Genomic DNA, 21,941 nt, shown 5'->3' on the forward strand with positions numbered 1-21,941 from the left:
GCTCCAGACAACAGACCCACCCACAGAATCTGCAGTTATTTTGGCTCTCATAACAGAGAGAGGGGAGACATTTCACAGGTAAAGATACATGCAGGAGGCATGTATATCCTTATAGATAACCCCTATGGCAGTAGTTTAGAAAGGATGACATTGGGTTTACATCCACTTTAAGCTGTAAAAGTGGACCCAGTTTTTCATTGGACTCTGGGATTTATTCTTAAGCTGCCAGATTGGATATCAGCTCTTCCAAAGATACCGTGATTCCTGTGTCCATTGAAAAACCGGGTCCACTTTTACAGCTTAATGTGTTGGAGCCTGATGGGATCATTATCCAGTGTCTGATACTGCTGCTATCTGGAATTTGGCTCATTTTTACAGCCCAGTCTGTTGGAGCATGGTGGGATTATTATCCAATGCTTGAAACTACTGCTATCTATTAAGAAGTGAATCTATGTGGTGATGGGATTTTAAAGTCTTTGTGTTTTGAAGAGCACTGAAGTTCCCTTATATTTGGTTTACCTAAGCTCCTTGAAGAGCACAGACGTTTTCACATACTTGGTTCACTCAGTTCCCTTTTGTATAAGGGTTTGCCAGTTGGATATTTTGTATGCACATCTTTTTATGCACCTTTTATGAACTGAATCGTATAATGTGTAGGTTTGCTGTAAGGTTTTTTTGGGAAGAGATGTAAACTAATGTAATGTACTGTATGTAATAGATCACCATCATTTTATACCTACTAATTTAGGGTGCCCATCAGGTCTTGAGAACTGTAGATGACCTTGCCATTACTTTGTTGAGAAAAAAAAACGAATTGACTTTTTAATGGGTTCTCTTTACATTCATTACAATGCTAAGGGTTTGAAATGTTACCCACTGATTATCACATCTCTAAACATATTCTCTGTACACTTCATAGCACAACAATATTTGATTTTGTTTCAGATTGGTGAGGAAGTTTCCCTACTGGATGTTTACTGATGTCTGCAACCCAAGTAGGGAGAATTTCTCCAAATCTGAAGTGAAAGCCCATATACAGTTAGAGGCCATAGTCCTTACATTTCTATGGAGAACGTACTAAGGGACCTGTGATACTATAATGATGATAGTATAAAATGCACTTTAAAACCAGTAGTCAGAAGTTAAAGCAGTTATAAAGGAACATTTTAAGCCGCTTCCCATGGGGGTACACCTGCGGGCTTGCATCTATAGACACACACACAGCACAGCCCGGCCCTGTTCCCCACTCCCGTCTCACAGAATTTGATTGACTTTAGCAGGAGCCAATAGATCATGCCGCTGCCTCTGTGTCCTGTGAGGAGAGCAGCACAGGCCAGCATCGCTGGAATGTTTTCTTCTGTTGTTCATAGACTAATTACCTGTTTACATGGTCCCTTCCAAAACCTTTCATTTCATATTTTGCCTCTTACAGCTTTGATTGGAGTGATGCCCTCTTTGATGTAACATGGAGTGAGATGAGTGAGAACATTCTTGTTACTTCTTGTGGAGACGGATCTCTTCAGTTGTGGGATGCATCCAAACCACAAGGACCTTTACATGTATTCAGAGAGCACCTCCAGGAGGTATGATACAAATATAACATCCTGCTTTGTTTTTTTTTTTCTTAAATTGGAAAGAAGTTGTACAAAGTTAACTTGGCACAAACAAAAAAAATCAATATATCAGAAATGTAATTTAACCACTTCAATACAGGGCTCTTATACCCCCTTCCTGCCCAGATCAATTTAAAGCTTTCAGCGCTCTTACAATTTGAATGACAATTACTCAGTCATGCAACACTGTACCCAAAAACATTTTTATCATTTTTTTCACATGAATAGAGCTTTATTTTGGTGGTATTTAATCACTACTGTGTTTTTTATTTTTTGCGATATAAGTAAAAAAAGAGCGAACATTTGGAAAAAAACACCTTTTTTTTAGTTTCTATAAAATTTTGCAAATAAGTAATTTTTGTTCATAAATGTGGGGCAAAATTAATACTGCTACATATCTTTGGTAAAAATAACCCAAATTAGTGTATATTATTTGGTCTGTGTGAAAGTTATAGACTTTACAAGCTATGGTGCAAATCATAAAAAATTGAACACACCTGATGTACTGACGGCCTATCTAATTTCTTAAGGGCCCTAAAATGTCAGGACAGTACAAATACCCCACCAAATGACCCCTTTTTGGAAAGTAGACAGTCCAAGGTATTTAGTAAGAGGCATGGTGAGTTTTTTGAAGTTGTAATTTTTCCCACAATTCGTGGGAAAACATGCAGGGAGCACCGTCAGGCGTTCTAGAAGCATAAATTACACACATAATTTACTGATGACCTATCACAACTTTGAAGGCCTTGGAGCACCAGGGCAGTGGAATTACCCACATAATGACCCCATTTTGCAAAGCAAACACCCCAAGGTATATTCTTTGAGGCATAATGAATCTTTTCAATGGTTCATTTTTTCCTAAATTTTTGGAAAGTGTGGAAAGAAAATGAAAGCTTATTTTATTTTTACACAAAGTTACATAGGTTGAAAAAAGACACAAGTCTATCTAGTTCAATCATAAAATAAATAAATAAATGACTACTAATTTGTCAATTTATAAGATTTTTCTAACACATAGCATGTACATAGGAAACATTACACCCCAAAATACATTCTGCTACTCCTGAGTATGGCGATACCACATGTGTGAGACTTTTGCATAGCCCAGCCACATAGAGCATGCAGGGAGCACCATCAGGCATTCTAGGAGCATAAATTACACATTTAGTTTCCTGACTACCTATCACACATTTGAAGGTCCTGGAGCACCAGGACAATGGAAACACCCATAAAATGTCATTGCTTTATTGCTGAAACATTTTTCTTCCAGATCTCCTCCTCACACACTGAGGAGGAGAACCTGGAAATGGCACTACAGCCGTTAGTTGACATTTGTGACCGGTTGTGATTGGACACAGCTGGTCACTTGGTAAAGAGCCGATTTAATTGGTTCTTTACCCTGATCGGGGATGGGCTGTGTCCGAGGGACACGCCCCTGGGAGAGCGCACGATCAGCCATTACGAGCACAACACATGTGACAGGCTGTTATTGGACACAGCTGGTCATGTGGTAAAGAGCCTATTTCATTGACTCTTTACCCTGATTGGGGATGGGCTGTGTCTGAGGGACACGCCTCATCCCCGATCGCTGCTCTGCGGCCCCTGTAATATGACGTCCACCCGGAGAGAGGAGATGTTCCTGCCGGCGTCTACTTACTATGGCCCGGTATGGAAGTAGTTAAGGTAGATGTAAACCCAATCTGAATTACAGTTAGGGTTTGTGCACATGGAGATTTATAGGCCTTCTATTTCTTCTTTTTTCAACAGTGTTAACCCACACATGTCTGTCTGGTGTATCTCCATATTCTGGAAATACGTTGGACAGGCATGTTCATGTGTGGGTAAGTGTTGATGCAAAAAAGCATCAGTGTTTTCACAAGACTACGGCCATGTACAGTCATTCACTTGTATAAGACACCTGCGGGCATGGAAAAGCCTTAGTTTGCTAAAGCATTGTGTATCATAAACTATTCAAACAAACAAGCATTCCCTAGTATTGTAATATATACTTGATGAATTGGACGTCCCCAGTTTTACCAATCTGCGCCCCATTTCCTTGTTCCTCATTTCATCCATCACTGAGAATAACCTTCTTGATCCCCTTCAGTCTGGATTTCGACATCAACACTCCACAGAAACTGCTCTCCTAAAATTCACAAATAATCGAACGGCTAAAAATCAGTGAACGCTATTCTGTACTCCTACTCCTGGACCTCTCTGCTTCCTTTTGATACAGTTGATCACTCCCTCCTCCTCAAAAAAACCCAATCGTGGTCTCTGTGACTGTACTATTCCCTGATTCTCATCCTATCCCACCGCACCTTCAGGATAACTTACAATTTTACTTTCTTTTTCAGGGTCCTCCAAGGTTCTGTTCTAGGACCTCTCCTATTCTCAATTGACACCTCCTCCCTTGGTCAGTTGATAGCCTCCCATGTTTTCCATTGTCATTTTTATGCTGACGACACCCAAATCTAGCTTACGCCCTCTCTCCACACGCATTACTTATTTACTAACATACATATTAGTCTTGATGTCACACCATTTCCTCAAACTCAGTCTAAAACTGAGCTCATAATATCCCCCCCCGTGCTTCTTCCTCTGACTTTTCTCTCGAGATCGATAGCACAACTATCAACCCTTCCTTGCATGCTAGGGTGCTAGTTGTTATCCTGGACTCTGAACTATCCTTTTGGCCCCACATTCAATCGCTGTCCAAAGCTTGCCGCCTGAACCTACATGGCATCTCCAAAATACGCCCGTTCCTAACCAGTGACACCACATAGCTTCTCATTTACTCCCTGGTCATCTCTCGCCTCGACTACTGCAACTCCCTCCTCATGAATCATCATGAATTCTGCTGCCAGACTCATCCACCTTACCAACTATTCAGTGCCTGCTTCTCCTCTCTGCCAATCACTCAACTGATATTTTGAAGTAAATTCAAAATACTAACAAATTACAAAGCCATCCACAACTCAGTCCCCAGCTACATCACTAACCAAGTCTCAAAATAGCAACCAAATAGTCCTCTTCACTCCACCCAAGACCTCCGTCTCTCTAGCTCCCTTGTCACCAGTGTTAACTTTGACGTTAAATTTCCATTTAGTTTTAGTCATAGTCTTTTGACTAAAATGCCATTTGAATTGTTTTTGTTTTAGTCGTATTTTAGTCTACTGAAATCTCCTACAATTTAGTCGACTAAAATCTCCAGTACATTTTAGTCAACTAATATCTTTGTTACATTTTAGTCGACTAAAATCAAATGGGTTAGTTAAATTGTAATGCATTATTTAAGTATTTTTCTAGAATTTCCAAACCCAAGAAATACTCCTGGAGTCCTCCTGTGCGTCCTATGACAGCTCGTCCTCAGCCTGCACTGCCTCTTCTACTTAATCTATCAACTGCACTCTACAAGAGCCACGATCCAACACAGCCTCCTATAAACTTGTATGAAACGCCTTTCTCCGACCCAAGTGAATCTGTAAAAAGTAGGATCCTGGCTTGTGATGGTCTGCTCTGAGCAAAGCTGACTACTTCCAGTACACCCCTGGGCTGTGCTCTCTATCAAACGCTCCTTGTGAGGGCGTGTCTATCATACTGAGTTCTGTCCGCCTGGATGATCTCCTCCATTGATCTCAGCACACTCCGGAGCCACCTGCCGCACACCTTGGCCTGTAGTTCCCAGCCAGCTTCCAGTAGGGGGAGCGGTACAAGTACTTATGCAAATGCTTATCTTTTTTTAACAGTAAAAGGTTTTTATTTAACAAATCAGCATTACAAAACCGTCAGTGTACGACAAACAGTATTCAATCATTACATCATTATGGTAAAGCATCCAATCAAGGAAACAATGCAGGATCTCACAAGTGCATATTTGCTAGCTTCCTGTACATCTTATAGGATATAGAGGGATAATGACTTACAAAACAGCAGTACTGTGCATTTTACATACAGCCTATGCTATCCTATTCGTTACAACTTTGTATCCAAGTATTAGTCAACCTTATTTGTAATTCCCCTCTAATCCATAACTGCGTATTGCCCGTCTCCCTCGCCAGTTGGTATACTCACTACCCCCCAAAGATCTGGTACATGCATGGAAAGTTCATCAGGTTAAGTATGATCGTCTTCTAGTGTGACCTGATGGTGCCCAGTGTCCGAGGGAGGAGTAATGCCCCTGACTGAGAACAGGGGAATCCACTACTCGGTCCCCTACTCCCGGACCCTCAACCACACGCAGCCATCCAGGCTGACCAGACCTTATTAAATTTAGCAGGACACTGCCTGCTTTCATATGTAAGTTTGTACAGTGGCAGCACTGAATCTACCGCTTTCCTCCAGGACCCGAGGGTGGGGGGCTCAGCTGACTTCCAATGTAGCATTATCTCCCTTCTCGCATAGAACAGCAGGAGTGTAATAGAATGTTTAGTGTATCTGTCCCCCTCTACATCACCCAAGTAGCTCAACAGAAGCAGCATGGGGTCAGGTGACAACTCAATTTCCCATATGTCGTTTAGCACCCCTATCACCCCTTCCCAGTATGGCCCGAGCTTTGGGCAAGCCCATACCATGTGCCAAAATGTCCCCTCGCCGTTACTGCACTGGGGGCACGATGGGTCAATATGAGGATAGATTCTAGCCATCCTATGCGGAGTAAAGTAGGCCCTATGGAGAAATTTCAACTGTATGAACCTGTCCTTAGCTGCTATCACATTTGGGATGTAGGTCGAGACACAATCCTCCCATTCCTCCTCCCCCAATGTCTGAATATCCTCCTTCCATTTGTCAAATGTACGGGTGGGCTTAACGTCGTGTGCTACCGTCAAGTATAGGTACAGTGGGGATAGGGGCTTCCCCATCACACTTGAAGTCAGAAGTCGCTCAACTGAGTCCGGTTCCAGAGTCAGTCTGTCTGGGAATTGCGCCCTCATCGCGTGTCTCAATTGCCAGTATTTGAACTCAAAGGTTCGGGGGAAGGAGTACTGTCGTTTAAGGTCATGAAAGGGTGTTAGCTTACCATTAGTTATAATATGTTTTAGAGTGGTTATTCCCCATGTGGCCCAGTGAGAGGGATCTGGAATGTCATAGAGATGGGGTAGGGCGGGATTGCTCCAAAGCGGAGTGTGAGGAGATATGCGATTTGGCTCAGCATATATTGCCCTGGCCTCCCTCCACACTCCACTCCACAATGGTAGTTTTCATTGGGGTCGTCAGTGGATAGGGGGCCTTGGGACCCCTGTACACTAAGTTTGACAGAGCCGCGTAAGAGCCCAAGATGGCAGCCTCAAGTCTAACTGCAGGGTTTTGTCTGGGCTGAGAGAACCACCAGCGCACCGTGACCAGTACAGCAGCCCAATAATATATCAAAAAATTTGGAAGGGCAAGCCCCCCTCCCAACAGAGGAAGGTAGAGCACCCTCTTCGCCACTCTGGGAGGTCTCCCAGCCCAGATGAAAGCGGTCAGAATCCCCTCCAAGCGTCTAAAAAAGGACTTAGGTATATGGGAGGGTGTGTTACGGAAAAAGTATAGAAATTTCGGGAGGAATACCATTTTAAGCAAGTTGATTCTGCCCACGGGGGTGAGCGGCAGGGTGCGCCAGGCTGTGCATTTTACTGTAAGTTGGGAGATGAGAGGCTGCAGATTTTTTTCCAAAAACTCATGGGTAGTGTTTCTAATTTTGATACCCAAATATGTGAACTCGTCCACCCACTGGAGTGGGGTGGCAGTCTCTACCCTAGGAAGCATGGGGTGAAGCGGGAACAGGACCGACTTGTCCCAATTTATGCAGACACCTGAAAATCGGGCGAAGTTTTCAAATAAGTTCAGAGCCTTCTGCAATGACTGGTTGGGATCAGCAAGATAAAGTAATGTGTCGTCCGCATAGAGGGACACTTTTACTTCAATTGTGCCTACTGTTATTCTCTTCACCCCCGCCTCCGCCCTCAGGGCAATGGCAAGGAGTTCTATCGCCAAAGCAAAAAGCCCCGGTGACAAAGGGCAACCCTGACGGGTGCCCCTTCCCAGGGGGAAGGAATCAGAGAGGGTTCCGTTTTTACGAATCCCCGCTTTGGGGTTGGCGTAAAGCATCCGTAGCCATGTTAGAAATTTCGGTCCAAATCCAAATTTCGAGAGGACCCCCCCATAAGAAATCCCATTCTACGGAATCAAAGGCCTTCTCGGCGTCAAGGGAGACCACCACTCCTGCCGAGTCCGCCTGCGCCCTATCCATATGGGTAAAAAGCCTTCTGATGTTGATATCCGTTCCCCTCCCCGGCATGAACCCCATTTGGTCCGGGTGTATTAGGGCTGTTATTACTGTGTTAAGTCTCATGGCCAACACTTTGGCCAGGAGCTTAGCATCAACGTTGATTAGGGAGATGGGGCGATAAGAGGAACACTGAGACGAATCTTTACCTGGCTTGGGGATTACAACAATCACCACCTCACTCAATGAGTTCGGAAGTGTCTCCAGTCGTTGCGCCTCCGTTAGCATAGCGTGTAGTTTCCCCGTCAGCTCCTCAGCATATTGTTTATAAAACTCAACGGGTATCCCGTCCAGATCCGGAGATTTGCCCGACTGGAGAGACTTTAGAGCTTTCAGTAATTCATCTGTGGTGATGGGGGCATCAAGGTTGTCACGGTATTTTACCGTCAGAACCGGGAAGTCAATGGGTTCCAAGTAAGTGGTCAATTCGTCCCTAGTATACGTGGCCTTGGAGCTATAGAGATTCCTATAAAAAGAGGCGAAGCAGTCATTTATCTCGTCTGAGTCGTATGTGAGATGCAGGTCCGCCTTTCTCTCTTCGTCAACCAAGTCTGCTCGCCTCTCCCTACGGACCCTGGCTATAATGGTCTGCTATCTTCCTCTGGTGTACGCTTTGAAAGTGTCCCAAACTATTATTGCGCTGGCCGAGCCAGGATTGGTATCCCAGTACTCCCTCATCACCCCTCCTGAAGTGCCCATCCACAGTCTCATCGGACACCCAGAATCTGGACAGTCTCCACAGGGAGAGTCCTGAAGTGTGAGAAAGTTCCAGTGTCAGGAGGAGCGGTGCATGGTCAGACACCCCCCTGGGGAGGATTCTGATGTCCCTTACCCTAGACAAGGCAGAACGGTCCACATAGGCTAAGTCGATCCTGGAAAAGGATCTGTGAGAGGCTGAGTGACAGGTGTAGGCCCTAAGATGAGGGTTTCTCCACCGCCACACATCCGTCAAACCATACAGCTCCGCCCAGTCTGCCAAGCCGAGGTGGGAGTGTCCAGCACAGGACATCCTATCCACCACCGGATTGGGGGCCAGGTTAAAATCACCTAAAATAGCTATATTATCGCTTTGAAAGTCCGCTTTCTTGGAGGCTACCTGGTGTAGGAGAGGTATCGATGCCGGGGGGGGGTAAATACACCCCCACTATTACCCATCTCATAGAGTGTATCTGAGCATGAACCACCACATATCTACCCTCCGAGTCCAGCACCAGGTCTAGCAGCCTAAAGGGGAGAGATTTATGGACTAGGACACTTGCGCCCCTTGCAAAGTTAGTACGTGGAATGATGATGATATCCAATCCAGGGCTTCTTTAGGGCCATAGTTTTTCTACCCACTAGGTGGGTTTCCTGTAAGATGCAGATATGTGGGCTGCGGGCTTTGATGAATTGGAACACCAGTGACCTTGGAGTTCAGACCCCTGGTGTTCCAGGACAGAATATTAAGGGGTGCCATAATTGTGTGGCAGAATGGGGATGCTCGAATTTGGAGGATGCTCTTCCCCCGAGGCTGCCACCCTGACCCGGAGGATACAACATACGAAGTCATACAGTGCTGCCATTTGCAATGCATTCATAAAACATTTTTGCAAAATCAAACTTTTCAAAAACAAAAGTTTAACCCAAAACAATGAACCTGCCCTTATGGGGCCACTAACCCTCCCCCCCACCGCATCCCACCCAACCCTTTAAAACTGAGACAGGCATCCATCCCAACCAAAATCAGCATGCCGGCTGCAAAAGGGGGGTCCTGTGCAAAAGGCGTTTCGACCCCTCAAGAGTCCTTGAGGGTCTCAGGTGAGCCGAGTCGCTGTCCTCTAGCTTGGGGCTCCGCCGGAGCACCACTAAATCTGTCAGGGGGACTCGCAATGAGGAGGGCAAATTAAACAGTGGGCTGGGCCCATCCCTTGCATATATATGTAAGAAAATAAAGGAAAAAATGGTGAAAAAATTTGAAAAAGAGGGGAAATTCTGCCATCTGAATGTGTGTGGTAATCCGGTTCCCTGAAATCCCTGTAAGAGAGGGAACAGTACTCTTTTCAACTTTAAAGATCTCCTGGTTTACGCAACCAGGGGTACTGACTTAGTACTTGTGGGTCCCTCATGGAGGCAGTCACTTTAGGAGCAGATAAGCAGGTGCAACAGAACTACCTCATATCAAGTGCTGCATTAAGAGATGCAGTGTTAGTCGTTGCAGGAGCTTGGTACTCAGGGCCCAGTGTATTTCAATCATGTTCTCACATATCAAGCTCTCGGTTGTCGGTCATGGGGCAGTGTGTCCAGCCAAGCGGATGCCTCCCTGGGGGAGGTGAAGAAGCGGACCGATTCTCCATCCTGGACCCTCAAGCGCGCTGGAAATAGGACACTGTAGCGGATGTTGCGCGCCCTCAATGCCGCTTTCACATGATCAAATGACTTCCTGAGTTTCTGCGTTTCTATCGAGTAATCAGGAAAGATCATCAATTTGTTGTTTTGGTGCCGTAAGTCACCTACATTCCTAGAGGCACGCAGGATCTCGTCTCTATCCCGAAAGTTGAGAAGTCTAAGAATAAAAGTACGAGGAGGGGCCCCTGGAGGGCCAGGTTTGGGTGGAATTCTGTGCGCCCTTTCCACTGCATAGTGGGGGGATAAGCGAGCCTCCGGCAAAAGATTGCGTAGCATGTCCTACAGAAAGCATGTGGGGTTGTTGCCCTCAGCCCCCTCCGCCAAGCCCACTATGCGCAGGTTGTTGCGCCTGTTTCTGTTCTCCGCGTCCTCCGCCCTCTACTCCAGGGCCTTGACCTTGGTTTGGAGTGTATGGAGTGTTGCGCTGTGTTCTGCGACTGTGTCCTCTGCGTTGCTAACCCTCTGCTCTGTTTCTGTCACCCTGGAGCGGAGCCTGTCCATGCCCTGCCGCAGGAGGTCCACATCCATTTGCACTGCGTCTATTTTTGCGGTGAGCATGGATTGACATGTGGCTATGGCCACCATGACTTCTGCCAACCAAGGGGGTCTTGCCTCATCAGCCTCCATTAGTGCAGTCTGCGAGGCCCTGTGTACACTGCGAGTGGGCCTGGGTGCTTTTGAGGGTGCTGGCAGCGGGGGGGATATCTCTGGGGAAGGAGCAAATTTATATTTTTTCCCCTTACCGGCCGTTGCGCCCGACTGGCGTAGCCTCATTCAGGATCTGCTGGGGTCCCCTGCGCTTCAAGGTCCGGACAAAGTGCCTCCGGTGATGCTGGAGCAGGATGAGAGAGGGCTCCCTGGGTCCTCCAATTGGCGCCGTCTCTACCGCCGGCGGCTCCGGCCGTTCGTCTAGGCGAGACCGCAGCTTCACCTGGGGCCTAGTGGAAGCCATAGGCCTCCGCGTCCACAGCATGCGGAGGCCAGGTCCGGAGGAGGGCAGACAGCCAGCGGCCGCGGTGAGAGGGAGAAGAGATCCGAGTGTCCTCCAGCAGGGGGCCCATACTGACCTCCAGGCTCCCCGATCGGTCCCGCTGTAGGCCCGGGAAAATCCGCCACACGTGAGGTCCGGGCCTCAAAAGAACGAAGGGCTGCTCGTCCCTGTGCGGACTTTTCAGGGTTTTTGGATGCAGCGTCTCCAGAACGCAGCCTCTCAGGCCACCTCAGACCCCAATTTATGAGCAATTTCGGGGGCGATGGCTCAGATTGCAGAGTAGGCCCTGGCGGAGCTCAGGAACAGGCGACTGCTCACGTCGCCATCTTGGACACGCCCCCATGCAAATGCTTATCTAGTAAACATCCCTCCCTCACATTTTTGTTCGTTGACAAAATATGGAACTGATTTCCGTCATAGTTTTCGTCAATTGACGAAAATTCCAGTTGATTTTCGTGAAGCTTTCGTCACTGGAAACATGCCGTTGATGAGAATAATGATGAAAATGTTATTGTCAATGAAATTAACACTGCTTCTCACCTCCTCCAATGCTCGTCTACAGGTCTTCTCCCGAGCTTCTCCCATCCTATGGACATTCTTACCTCAGTCTGTCCAACTATCTCCTACTCTGTCCAGTTTTAGACGATCCCTGAAAACCCTTCTCTTCAGAGAAGCCTATCCTACCCCCACCTAACAATTATTTTAGAAAGCAAATTTTGGTCAGCAAGCCACATCTGAATCAGAAAATATGAGAGAAAGTACAGGGCTGGTAACACCAGGTCCTGCCTAAAGCACCGGACCGCAAAGGGTAACTCCACTTTCATGGATACAAAAATGGCAAATAAAGAAAAACTTAAGGAGACGTATACAATTGCGACACAAGTCATATTGTAATTGAATGCTATTAAAAGTTACCTTTCCTTTTCAACGCGCAGCCGCTGCAATTTTCTGAAAATGCAATGCAATATGGCTACCTGTAGTTGACCTATACACAGAATGTGTACAGAACGCCTCCAGAAATATCGTTTCCTGTTTGTGTGATTGGCTCACTGATTTACCCATGAAGTCTGCACTAAGCTACAAGTCAGATTTCAGGCATCCCCTGGAATAAAAATGTAATTTTTGGTGAGATACTCCAAATAGGCACCCATCTAAAGGGATGCAGGCCCAGCAGCTTTCCTCATTAGTGGCCTGCAGATGCCACAGCTGATTGATAATTATGAAACCAGTCCCATTAGATTCACTTTCCACATGGGCACAGAGAAACACACAGGGATTTCTTCAAAATAACAAAAGGTAGGACTCTTCAACAAAGTTTGTTATAATCCTTGCAATATACATAGATGACCCAGAGAGAATGTTTTTTTTCTCAACAAAGGAGTTACGCTTTAAGACTTCAAAATAGGAGACTTAAAGTGGAGTTCCACCCAAAACTGGAACTTCTGCTTTTAAGCACTCCTTGGCATGTAATTTTATTTTTTTGGGGGGGGTACCTGGTTTTGACAGGTACTTCCTGTCCCACTCCCTGCTTCAGTCGTCTTGCCGCCTAGGCGACTCCTCCTCTCCCCCTAGGCAGCCCCTCCCTCTCTGCAATCTTCTGGGACATGTCACAAGTCCCAGAAGATTGCCTGGTCTTTAGGAGAGCGCAGCACAACTAAATAAAAACCTTTATGGCAAGATCACCAGTCATTACTTTAATTAAAGCTGCTGATGTAAAAATATTGAAACGTTTCAAGTTATTGTAATATTGTTATGCTTCTATGAGGTTTTAGGTTAATTTAAACATGTCATGAGTTAAGGTTGAATTACAGTAAATAAATCATATGAAGCAATTGCTATAATTTTATTTTTGTACTTATGGCTTTTTTTGTGAGGCTGCATAAGGCATCTTTAAATTAGCTGTAAGTGATCTTACACATGGGTTACACAAGGCTAAGGGCTAATGCACACAGCCCTATGAAAATATGGCAACTATTACACAGGTTCTTACTGGTGGAAGCTGACAATATGATCCTGTGTAAAAAGGACTCTGTAAGTTGTGCACATGTAATGTTTGAGCAATGTTTACACTTTTATGGTGATACAGTGTATGACTCAAGTACACCGCCCAGAAGCCTTCTATGCTAGGACACAGGTGGCTTATCAAGGAAGTTGCATAGTGTCCTTCTTTTTCTAGGATGCAGGTGTTGCACAATTGTCTACATGCATACAGCATAAATATGGTCCATATACCATCAGATGCAGATTTTTTCTATTTTTTTTTTAATTTATGAATCTGAATGCAGTAAATGGGCCACAGCGTGGGCCTTTTGAAAACAATACACCCGCTTTCAGGTCTTTTTAAAAAAAGAAAAGTTTGAGCCCTTATAACCTGGATACATATTGTATACTTAATCACTTTTTTTTTAACACAAAATATTTTTAAGCTGCTTGTGCAATTTTATCCCATACATTTCAAGTATTACTCATTCCATAGTACTGTCTGGTCCCTGGTTTAAAGCCATTTTGTGGTTTTGCATAGTCCCTATTTGGGAAATTTCTCTCCACTTCCCATCCTGTGAAATCTGTCCAGTGGTGACACAGACAGCAGTAAAAACCTGACTCTACTTCAGTCCACCCCACAATGTCTGTTCCCACGTTGAGGAGATTTTGCTCACTTCCTGTCTTCAAGTAACTTCTTCAGGATCCTCTGATCAGGATACAACATGTAGGGCAGAACCAGTAACATCATCACGTTGATGAGGAAATAAGGCATGCAGTGGGATGAGCGCCGCTGCCGATTATATGTTATCTTGACAAACAAAAGGATAATACAGTGCTTGTGTGAAAACTCAAATGGCAATAAAGTGATTTAAAAAGCAGCAACGATGAAATGTGAGATATAACACAACGTAAATAATTGAAACAAAGAAAAAGTTGCGCTGATTATGTGTTAAAAAATATAATTAAAAGAACTAAAGTCCAACAAGTGATCTAAATCATCAAATTCAACCCAAAAATGAGTGATGCAGTTCACAACAATGGTATCCGGTGAATCCTCCACCAAGTGATGTCACCAACGTTTAGTCAAGATGTGCTCTTACCTACATGATGAACCCTCTAATTATGGAAGGTCAAACTCGCTCATGATATATCTGCTATTATGGCGTCCAAAGGCATATGATGCAGGTCGTCCCCGTCTCTCCAGCCGTCCCCCCCCCCCCCCTAGGAATGAACCATCATGGCTGCCCAGCAGTACCCAAAAATCTAATAAAAACAATAGTGTAAATAGTGTAAAACCTTTGAGGTATTTATTTGCACATCCAATAGCCAAGAACATTGCATGAGTTAAATAGCTGCAGCAAGTATAAAAGCTAGAAAGCTTATAAAGCTAAAAATAGCACTGTAGTCGATAGTGTTTCCTTCCCCCACTGGTTTTGTCACGATAGGACTTATTCCGGGGCTTAGGAAACACTTCCTGTCATCGCCATTAGTACAAAAACAATCCAACCAAGCCTTGCTTCTTTCTCGAACATCACGGGACACAGAGCCTCAGTAATAACTGATGGGTTATATAGGTATCACTAGGTGATTGGACACTGGCACACCCTAACCAGGAAGCTCAACCCCCTATATAATCCCTCCCCTTACAGGGATACCTCAGTTTTTACGCCAGTGTCTTAGGTGTTGGACGTGTAAAGATGTCCTGTGCTGATCTCCAAAGGGAATATCCTGTATCTTATACTGGGGCAAGCCAGGCGAACCGGATCCATTTCAAAGTGTCCTTTCTAGGCCGAATTGGATGGTACCTGGGCCTCGTGTCCGAAGAAACAAGGTTTTACCTGTAACGCTTCCTCTTTTTAGAGTGCTGGACCCAGCATATCAGAAAATGGTTTTCTATCCTTATTTCTGGCTGGGTGCTTTACACGCCCAGAACTGTGGATCCCCCTATCCGTAGGGGGCCCCAGTCTCTGAAAGTTTTTCCAAACGGAGCCCACCGTGAGAGGTGAAGATTGGGTCTGTATAAGAGAACCCTGTGGCTGGATAAGGTAAGGGAGATTCCACAGAATTTTTTAATTCTAGTAGGTTTTCTCCTTTAAAGTAAATGCATGCTATGTCTATTGTCGCCACCGGGGGCTGCCAAGAGCACATACCTTCTCATGCTGATGTCTGTCTCAGTGTTTTCATGCTGCACAAGCTCCTCCAGCCGGCTCCAGGTAGGATGGGATGGGGGGCTCTCCTCAGGGATATTCCCCCCAGACTAGGGGGAGGCCACGGGTGGTCGGTGAGGCGGTTGTACACCGCACTATTGCCACCATTGCCACATGCAGGCCCCATCACTGCCGGCCTCTCTCCTTCCTCCTCCACCCCCAGCCTTCCCTCTATACTTGTCTGGAGGGTCGGCTCGCGCGGGAAGCGCATGTTTTTTGAAAAACGAAGGGGGGGCGGTGGGGGGGGGGCGGTAATGGGGGGGTGGGGCGTCAGCACAGCGTCAAGCGTGCTCAGACGCCCACATTGCCGGCTCCATGGCTATTAAAGGCACACTTTACAGGTGCACACAGCCTTTGGAGGGACACAGAGCTGACGGTCGCATGTAAGGTGGGACACAGGCATTCTCCTAGGCAGCATTTACTAAAGAAACACTAGACTGGGCATTTGGTAGCAAGGCTTTTGCCAGACTACATCGCTTAGCAGTCAGTGTTCATTTTATGATACCTCCACCTTGTTGCTTTGCACTATGGGTAGAAGAGGTTCAAATACCCCAAGAACCAGAGGCTCTAGGGGATCTCCTTCAGGTTCTGAGGACCCCCTTTCTGCAGCATCCTCCCCCCCTGAGAGGCCAGGGACGGCTAGCCAGGGAGAGCCGTTGGGGTCAGGGGCTACACCTGCTTCTGGCACTTCAGCCCCTGTATACATTACACAGGAGGTTTTTTCCTCAACCATTAATGGTTTAGAGGAAAGATTAATGGCCGTGATTACATCTTCACTCAGTGGAAGAAAACGTACTAGGCCTTCCTCTGTTTCCCAAGACCCTCAGGCAGAGGAGCTCTGGGATAAAGGAGAAGAATCCCTTTCAGAGGATCGGGATGGGACGGATGATTCCTCTTCTGAGGAATCAGGTGGAAAGAGACCCTCTTTGGCTTCCCAAGAGGAGAAAGTCTTAGTGCAGATCCTTACTGGATTGGTCCGCTCCACATTTAAGTTGCCCATATCTGAATCAGTTAAAGAACCCTCTTCTTCTTTGGGGTCACTGAAACCTCTTCAAACAGCACATGCTTTTCCAGTTCAAAATTTACTTGAAAAGCTCCTTTATTCTGAGTGGGATCACCCAGATAAAGGTTTTCTTCTGCCGAAAAAGTTTTCAACACTTTATCCTATGGAAGAAAAATTTATTAAAATGTGGGGAATACCGTCCATTTCCTCCGTAAATAATAGTCTGACTTGTCCTGTAGACAATGCTCAGATGCTCAGGGATCCGGTGGATAAAAAGATGGAATCCCTGTTGAAGGATGTTTTCTCCTTAGTTGGTTCAGTGGCTCAACCTGCAGTAGCAGCGATTGGAGTCTGTCAATACTTAAGAGACCATGTTAAGCAGGTCATCAAAGTTCTACCTGAACAGCAGGCCCAGGGGTTGGATAACCTTCCAGCGGCCTTATGTTTTGTTGTTGACGCCATCAGAGATTCTATCATGCAGACCTCTCATCTTTCATTTGGGTTGGTGCATATACGTAGAATTTTATGGTTGAAAAATTTGTCAGCCGAAGCACCATGTAAGAAGCTGCTGGCTGGGTTTCCGTTTCGTGGTGCAAGGTTGTTTGGAGAAGACTTGGATAATTATATCAAAAGGATCTCTTGTGGGAAAAGCACTCTCTTACCTGTTAAGAAGAAGAGTAAGCGTCCCTCTTTCAAATGGACTCTTTTCCCCAGCGCCAGGGGCTTCAGCCTCCAGGCGCTTCAGCCTCCAGGCATTTGCGACGGCCTCCTCCGTCTGGGTCAAGAAACAAGAGTCAGCCCCAGGGATAAAAGAAGTCCTGGGGGAAGAAGTCTACTAGACAAGACACTGAAGGGGCGCCCCCGCTCGCTCGAGTGGGGGGAAGACTGCTACAGTTCTCAAAGCTCTGGCAGGAGGACTTCCAGGACAGATGGGTAATCTCCACTGTAACCTTAGGGTACAAGCTGGAGTTCCAAGAATTTCCCTCTCCTCGTTTCCTCAGATCAAGTGTTCCCACAGATCCAGAGAAAAAGCAGTCGCTCCTTCTAGCGTTAGAGCGACTTTTGTCGCAGGGGGTCATTTTGATGGTTCCAACGAAGGATCAGGGATTGGGCTTCTATTCCAACCTTTTTACGGTCCAAAAACCAAATGCGGATGTCAGACCCATTCTGGATTTAAGGGATCTGAATCGATTCCTAAGGATTCAGTCCTTCCGCATGGAGTCAATTCGGACAGTAGTCTCCATTCTGCAGGGAGGAGAATTTCTTTCATCGATAGACATCAGAGATGCATATCTGCATGTGCCCATTTTTCCTGCTCATCAGAAGTTTCTGCGCTTCGAGATAGGAGGGCACCATTTCCAGTTTGTGGCTCTGCCTTTTGGGATAGCCACTGCACCTCGAGTGTTCACAAAGATCTTGGCTCCTCCTCTGGACAGATTGAGGGCTCAGGGTATAGCTGTCATAGCATACCTAGACGACCTGCTCTTGATAGACCGGTCGGTAGCCTCCTTGAACGGGAACTTGAGGACCACAGTCAAGTATCTGGAACACCTGGGTTGGATCCTCAACCTAGAAAAATCTTTCCTAAAACCAGTAAGAAGACTGGAGTATTTGGGTCTGATCATAGATACAAGCCAGGAGAAAGTATTTCTACCTCAGGCAAAGATCACTGCTTTAAGGGAGCTGATTCTGGCAGTCAGGACCAAAAAGGGTCCTTCTGTCCGCCTTTGTATGAGGCTGCTAGGAAAGATGGTGTCTTCATTCGAGGCAGTTCCCTATGCTCAGTTTCATTCAAGACTGCTGCAACACAGTATTCTGTCGGCCTGGAACAAGAAGGTTCAGGCATTAGACTTTCCGATGCACCTGTCTCATGCGGTGCGTCAGAGCTTCAATTGGTGGCTAATGCCCGAAAACCTGCAGAAGGGGAAATCCTTTCTACCGGTTACCTGGACGGTGGTAACAACAGATGCCAGTCTGTCGGGTTGGGGAGCAGTTCTGGAACAGTCTGCGGTCCAAGGGGTATGGTCCAAGACAGAGAGGATCTTACCCATCAACATTCTGGAGATCCATGCGGTATATCTAGCCCTAAAGGCCTGGACTATCAGGCTACAGGGTTGCCCGGTCAGGATCCAGTCCGACAATGCCACAGCAGTGGCTTATGTCAATCATCAGGGAGGCACCAGGAGCTGAGCTGCTCAAAGAGAGGTGAACCAGATCTTCGTCTGGGCAGAGAAGCATGTGCCATGCATATCGGCAGTTTTCATTCCAGGGATAGAGAACTGGCAGGCGGACTATCTAAGTCTCCAGCAGTTACTCCCAGGGGAATGGTCACTGCATCCCGACGTCTTTTGGGCCATATGCCAAAGATGGGGGGTTCCAGATGTAGATCTCTTTGCATCCCGATTCTACAAAAAGATAGACAGATTTGTGGCAAGGACAAAGGATCTTCTTGCATGCGGGACGGATGCGTTGGTGATTCCGTGGCATCGGTTCTCACTGATTTATGCATTCCCACCTATTCTGCTACTGCCACGACTCCTTCCCAGGATCAGGCAGGAATGGAAGTCAGTACTTCTGGTGGCCCCCGCCTGGCCCATAAGGACTTGGTATGCAGAAATAGTAAGGATGACGGTGGGTTCCCCGTGGACCCTACTGGTACGCCCAGACCTGTTATCTCAAGGTCCAGTGCTCCCTCCTGCCTTACAAACGCTAAATTTGACGGTTTGGCTATTGAAACCCACGTTCTGAAGAGTCGTGGGCTTTCAGGTCCTGTGATATCTACCTTGATCAATGCAAGGAAGCCAGCTTCCAGAATGATTTATCATAGAGTCTGGAAAGCTTATGTATCCTGGTGTGAATCCAGGGGTTGGCATCCCAGAAAATATGTGATAGGTAGAATTCTTGATTTTCTACAATTGGGATTAGAAATGAAGCTGGCCTTGAGTACCATCAAGGGCCAGGTCTCGGCCTTATCAGTATTGTTTCAACGGCCACTTGCTTCGCATTCTTTGGTCCGAAACTTTATGCAGGGGGTGATGCGTCTTAATCCTCCAGTTAGGGCGCCCCTAAACCCCTGGAACTTGAATTTGGTTCTGTCTGTTTTACAGAAACAGCCTTTTGAACCAATACGTCAGATTCCTTTGGTCTTGTTGACAAGGAAGTTAATTTTTCTGGTAGCCATTTCTTCTGCTAGAAGAGTATCAGAATTAGCAGCTCATTCCTGTAAAGAGCCTTATTTGATTGTACACAATGATAGAGTGGTATTGCGCCCTCACCCTAGTTTTTTACCAAAGGTGGTTTCAGATTTTCATCTAAACCAAGACATTGTTCTGCCTTCCTTTTTTCCAGATCCCTGTTTTTCGGAAGAAAGGTCACTACATTCTTTGGATGTAGTAAGAGCAGTCAAGACCTATCTGGAAGCAACTGCTCAAATTCGCAAAACGGATGTTTTGTTCGTGCTGCCAGAGGGTCTTGATAGAGGACAGGCAGCATCAAAAGCTATCATTTCTAAATGGATTCGACAATTGATTATTCAAGCTTACGGTTTGAAACAGAAGATTCCTCCGTTTCAGATCAAGGCACATTCCACAAGGGCTATTGGTGCTTCTTGGGCAGTGCATCACCAGGCCTCTATGGCTCAAATCTGCAAGGCCGCAACCTGGTCTTCAGTCCATACATTCACCAGATTTTATCAGGTGGATGTGAGAAGGCACGTGGATATCGCCTTTGGGCGTAGTGTGCTGCAGGCAGCGGTACAGGGTCCTCAGGTCTGATTGCACCCTACTTGGTTGTACATATAACATAGATTGATGCGCTCTGATACAAAGTTCAATCAATGTGAGAAAATAATTTTTTGTGCTAATTCTTTTCTCACATTGATTGAACTTTGTATCAGAGCGCATCAATCTATGTTATATGTTTTAATTTTTAGGGGATTCTGACCACTATATAATTGATAGCAGCTTGATATCATTGTCAATCTAACAATTTTTATTTAATTAATTGCATGTGCATTCACATACATTTGATTTACACTTATTTGATTGTATATGTCACGCTAGAACATTATTGCGCTTGGTGTTTTTGTTTATTTACCCTACTTGGTTGTGGTTCCCCTCCCCTCAGGTGGCATTGCTCTGGGACATCCCATCAGTTATGACTGAGGCTCTGTGTCCCGTGATGTTCGAGAAAGAAAATAGTTTTTTTTATAACAGCTTACCTGTAAAATCCTTTTCTTTCGATGGACATCACGGGACACAGAGGTCCCATCCCTCTTCTAATACACTTATATTGCTTTGCTACAGAACTGAGGTATCCCTGTAAGGGGAGGGATTATATAGGGGGTTGAAATTCCTGGTTAGGGTGTGCCAGTGTCCAATCACCTAGTGATACCTATATAACCCATCAGTTATTACTGAGGCTCTGTGTCCCGTGATGTCCATCGAAAGAAAAGGATTTTACAGGTAAGCTGTTATAAAAAATCCTATTTTTCACACACGGGCTTCTGCAATAGAAACCAAGTCTCATTTTGATTTAACAAAGAAACTTGTGTAGTTGGTTCAAAGCAACAGGCAGTAACCATTGAACCAAGCCTCTATATCATATTGAGGCGCGATACCTCATCGTAGAAGGGGAGTTCCCACTCCCATCCGATGCAACAAGGAGGAAAAACTTTAAATAGTCAGAACCTCCCACTTTCAAGAGAGGATTACAGTGGCGGTAGTGTCCCCGGAAGTAGAAAATAGCCGGAGGGCACATCGCATAAAACTAATGCAGATATAGAAATTATTAAAAAAATGTTAAAAAAATATATATTAAGAATCAAAGAAAACAAGGCATACTTGGTGATGTAATTAATCTCATACCTTGTAATATCTATATTGTCCACAAATACAGCGGGGATGGAAAGTATTCAGACCCCCTTAAATTTTTCACTCTTTGTTATATTGCAGCCATTTGCTAAAAGCATTTAAGTTAATTTTTTTCCTCATTAATGTATACACAGCACCCCATATTGACAGAAAAACACAGAATTGTTGACATTTTTGCAGATTTATTAAAAAAGAAAAACTGAAATAACACATGGTCCTAAGTATTCAGACCCTTTGCTCAGTATTTAGTAGAAGCACCCTTTTGATCTAATACAGCCATGAGTCTTTTTGGGAAAGATGCAACAAGTTTTTCACACCTGGATTTGGGGATCCTCTGCCATTCCTCCTTGCAGATCCTCTCCAGTTCTGTCAGGTTGGATGGTAAACGTTGGTGGATAGCCATTTTTAGGTCTCTCCAGAGATGCTCAATTGGGTTTAAGTCAGGGCTCTGGCTGGGCCATTCAAGAACAGTCATGGAGTTGTTGTGAAGCCACTCCTTCGTTATTTTAGCTGTGTGCTTAGGGTCATTGTCTTGTTGGAAGGTAAACCTTCGGCCCAGTCTAAGGTCCTGAGCACTCTGGTGAAGGTTTCGTCCAGGATATCCCTATACTTGGCCGCAT

At 45.6% G+C, this 21,941-nt stretch overlaps 1 protein-coding gene across 4 annotated transcripts in view; it reads left to right on the top strand.

Moving 5' to 3' along the window:
• Positions 1-21,941, top strand: part of PEX7 (peroxisomal biogenesis factor 7) — a 504,207-nt gene that overhangs the window by 106,042 nt on the left and 376,224 nt on the right. For all 4 annotated transcript variants that reach the window (XM_073627348.1, XM_073627345.1, XM_073627347.1 and 1 more), the window contains exon 3: positions 1,433-1,583. In XM_073627348.1, coding sequence (XP_073483449.1) covers positions 1,433-1,583 — 151 coding nt within the window. The remainder of the gene's footprint in view (positions 1-1,432; positions 1,584-21,941) is intronic.

The sequence above is a fragment of the Aquarana catesbeiana genome, linkage group LG04 (assembly GCF_042186555.1).
Source record: "Aquarana catesbeiana isolate 2022-GZ linkage group LG04, ASM4218655v1, whole genome shotgun sequence".
NCBI lineage: Eukaryota > Metazoa > Chordata > Amphibia > Anura > Ranidae > Aquarana > Aquarana catesbeiana.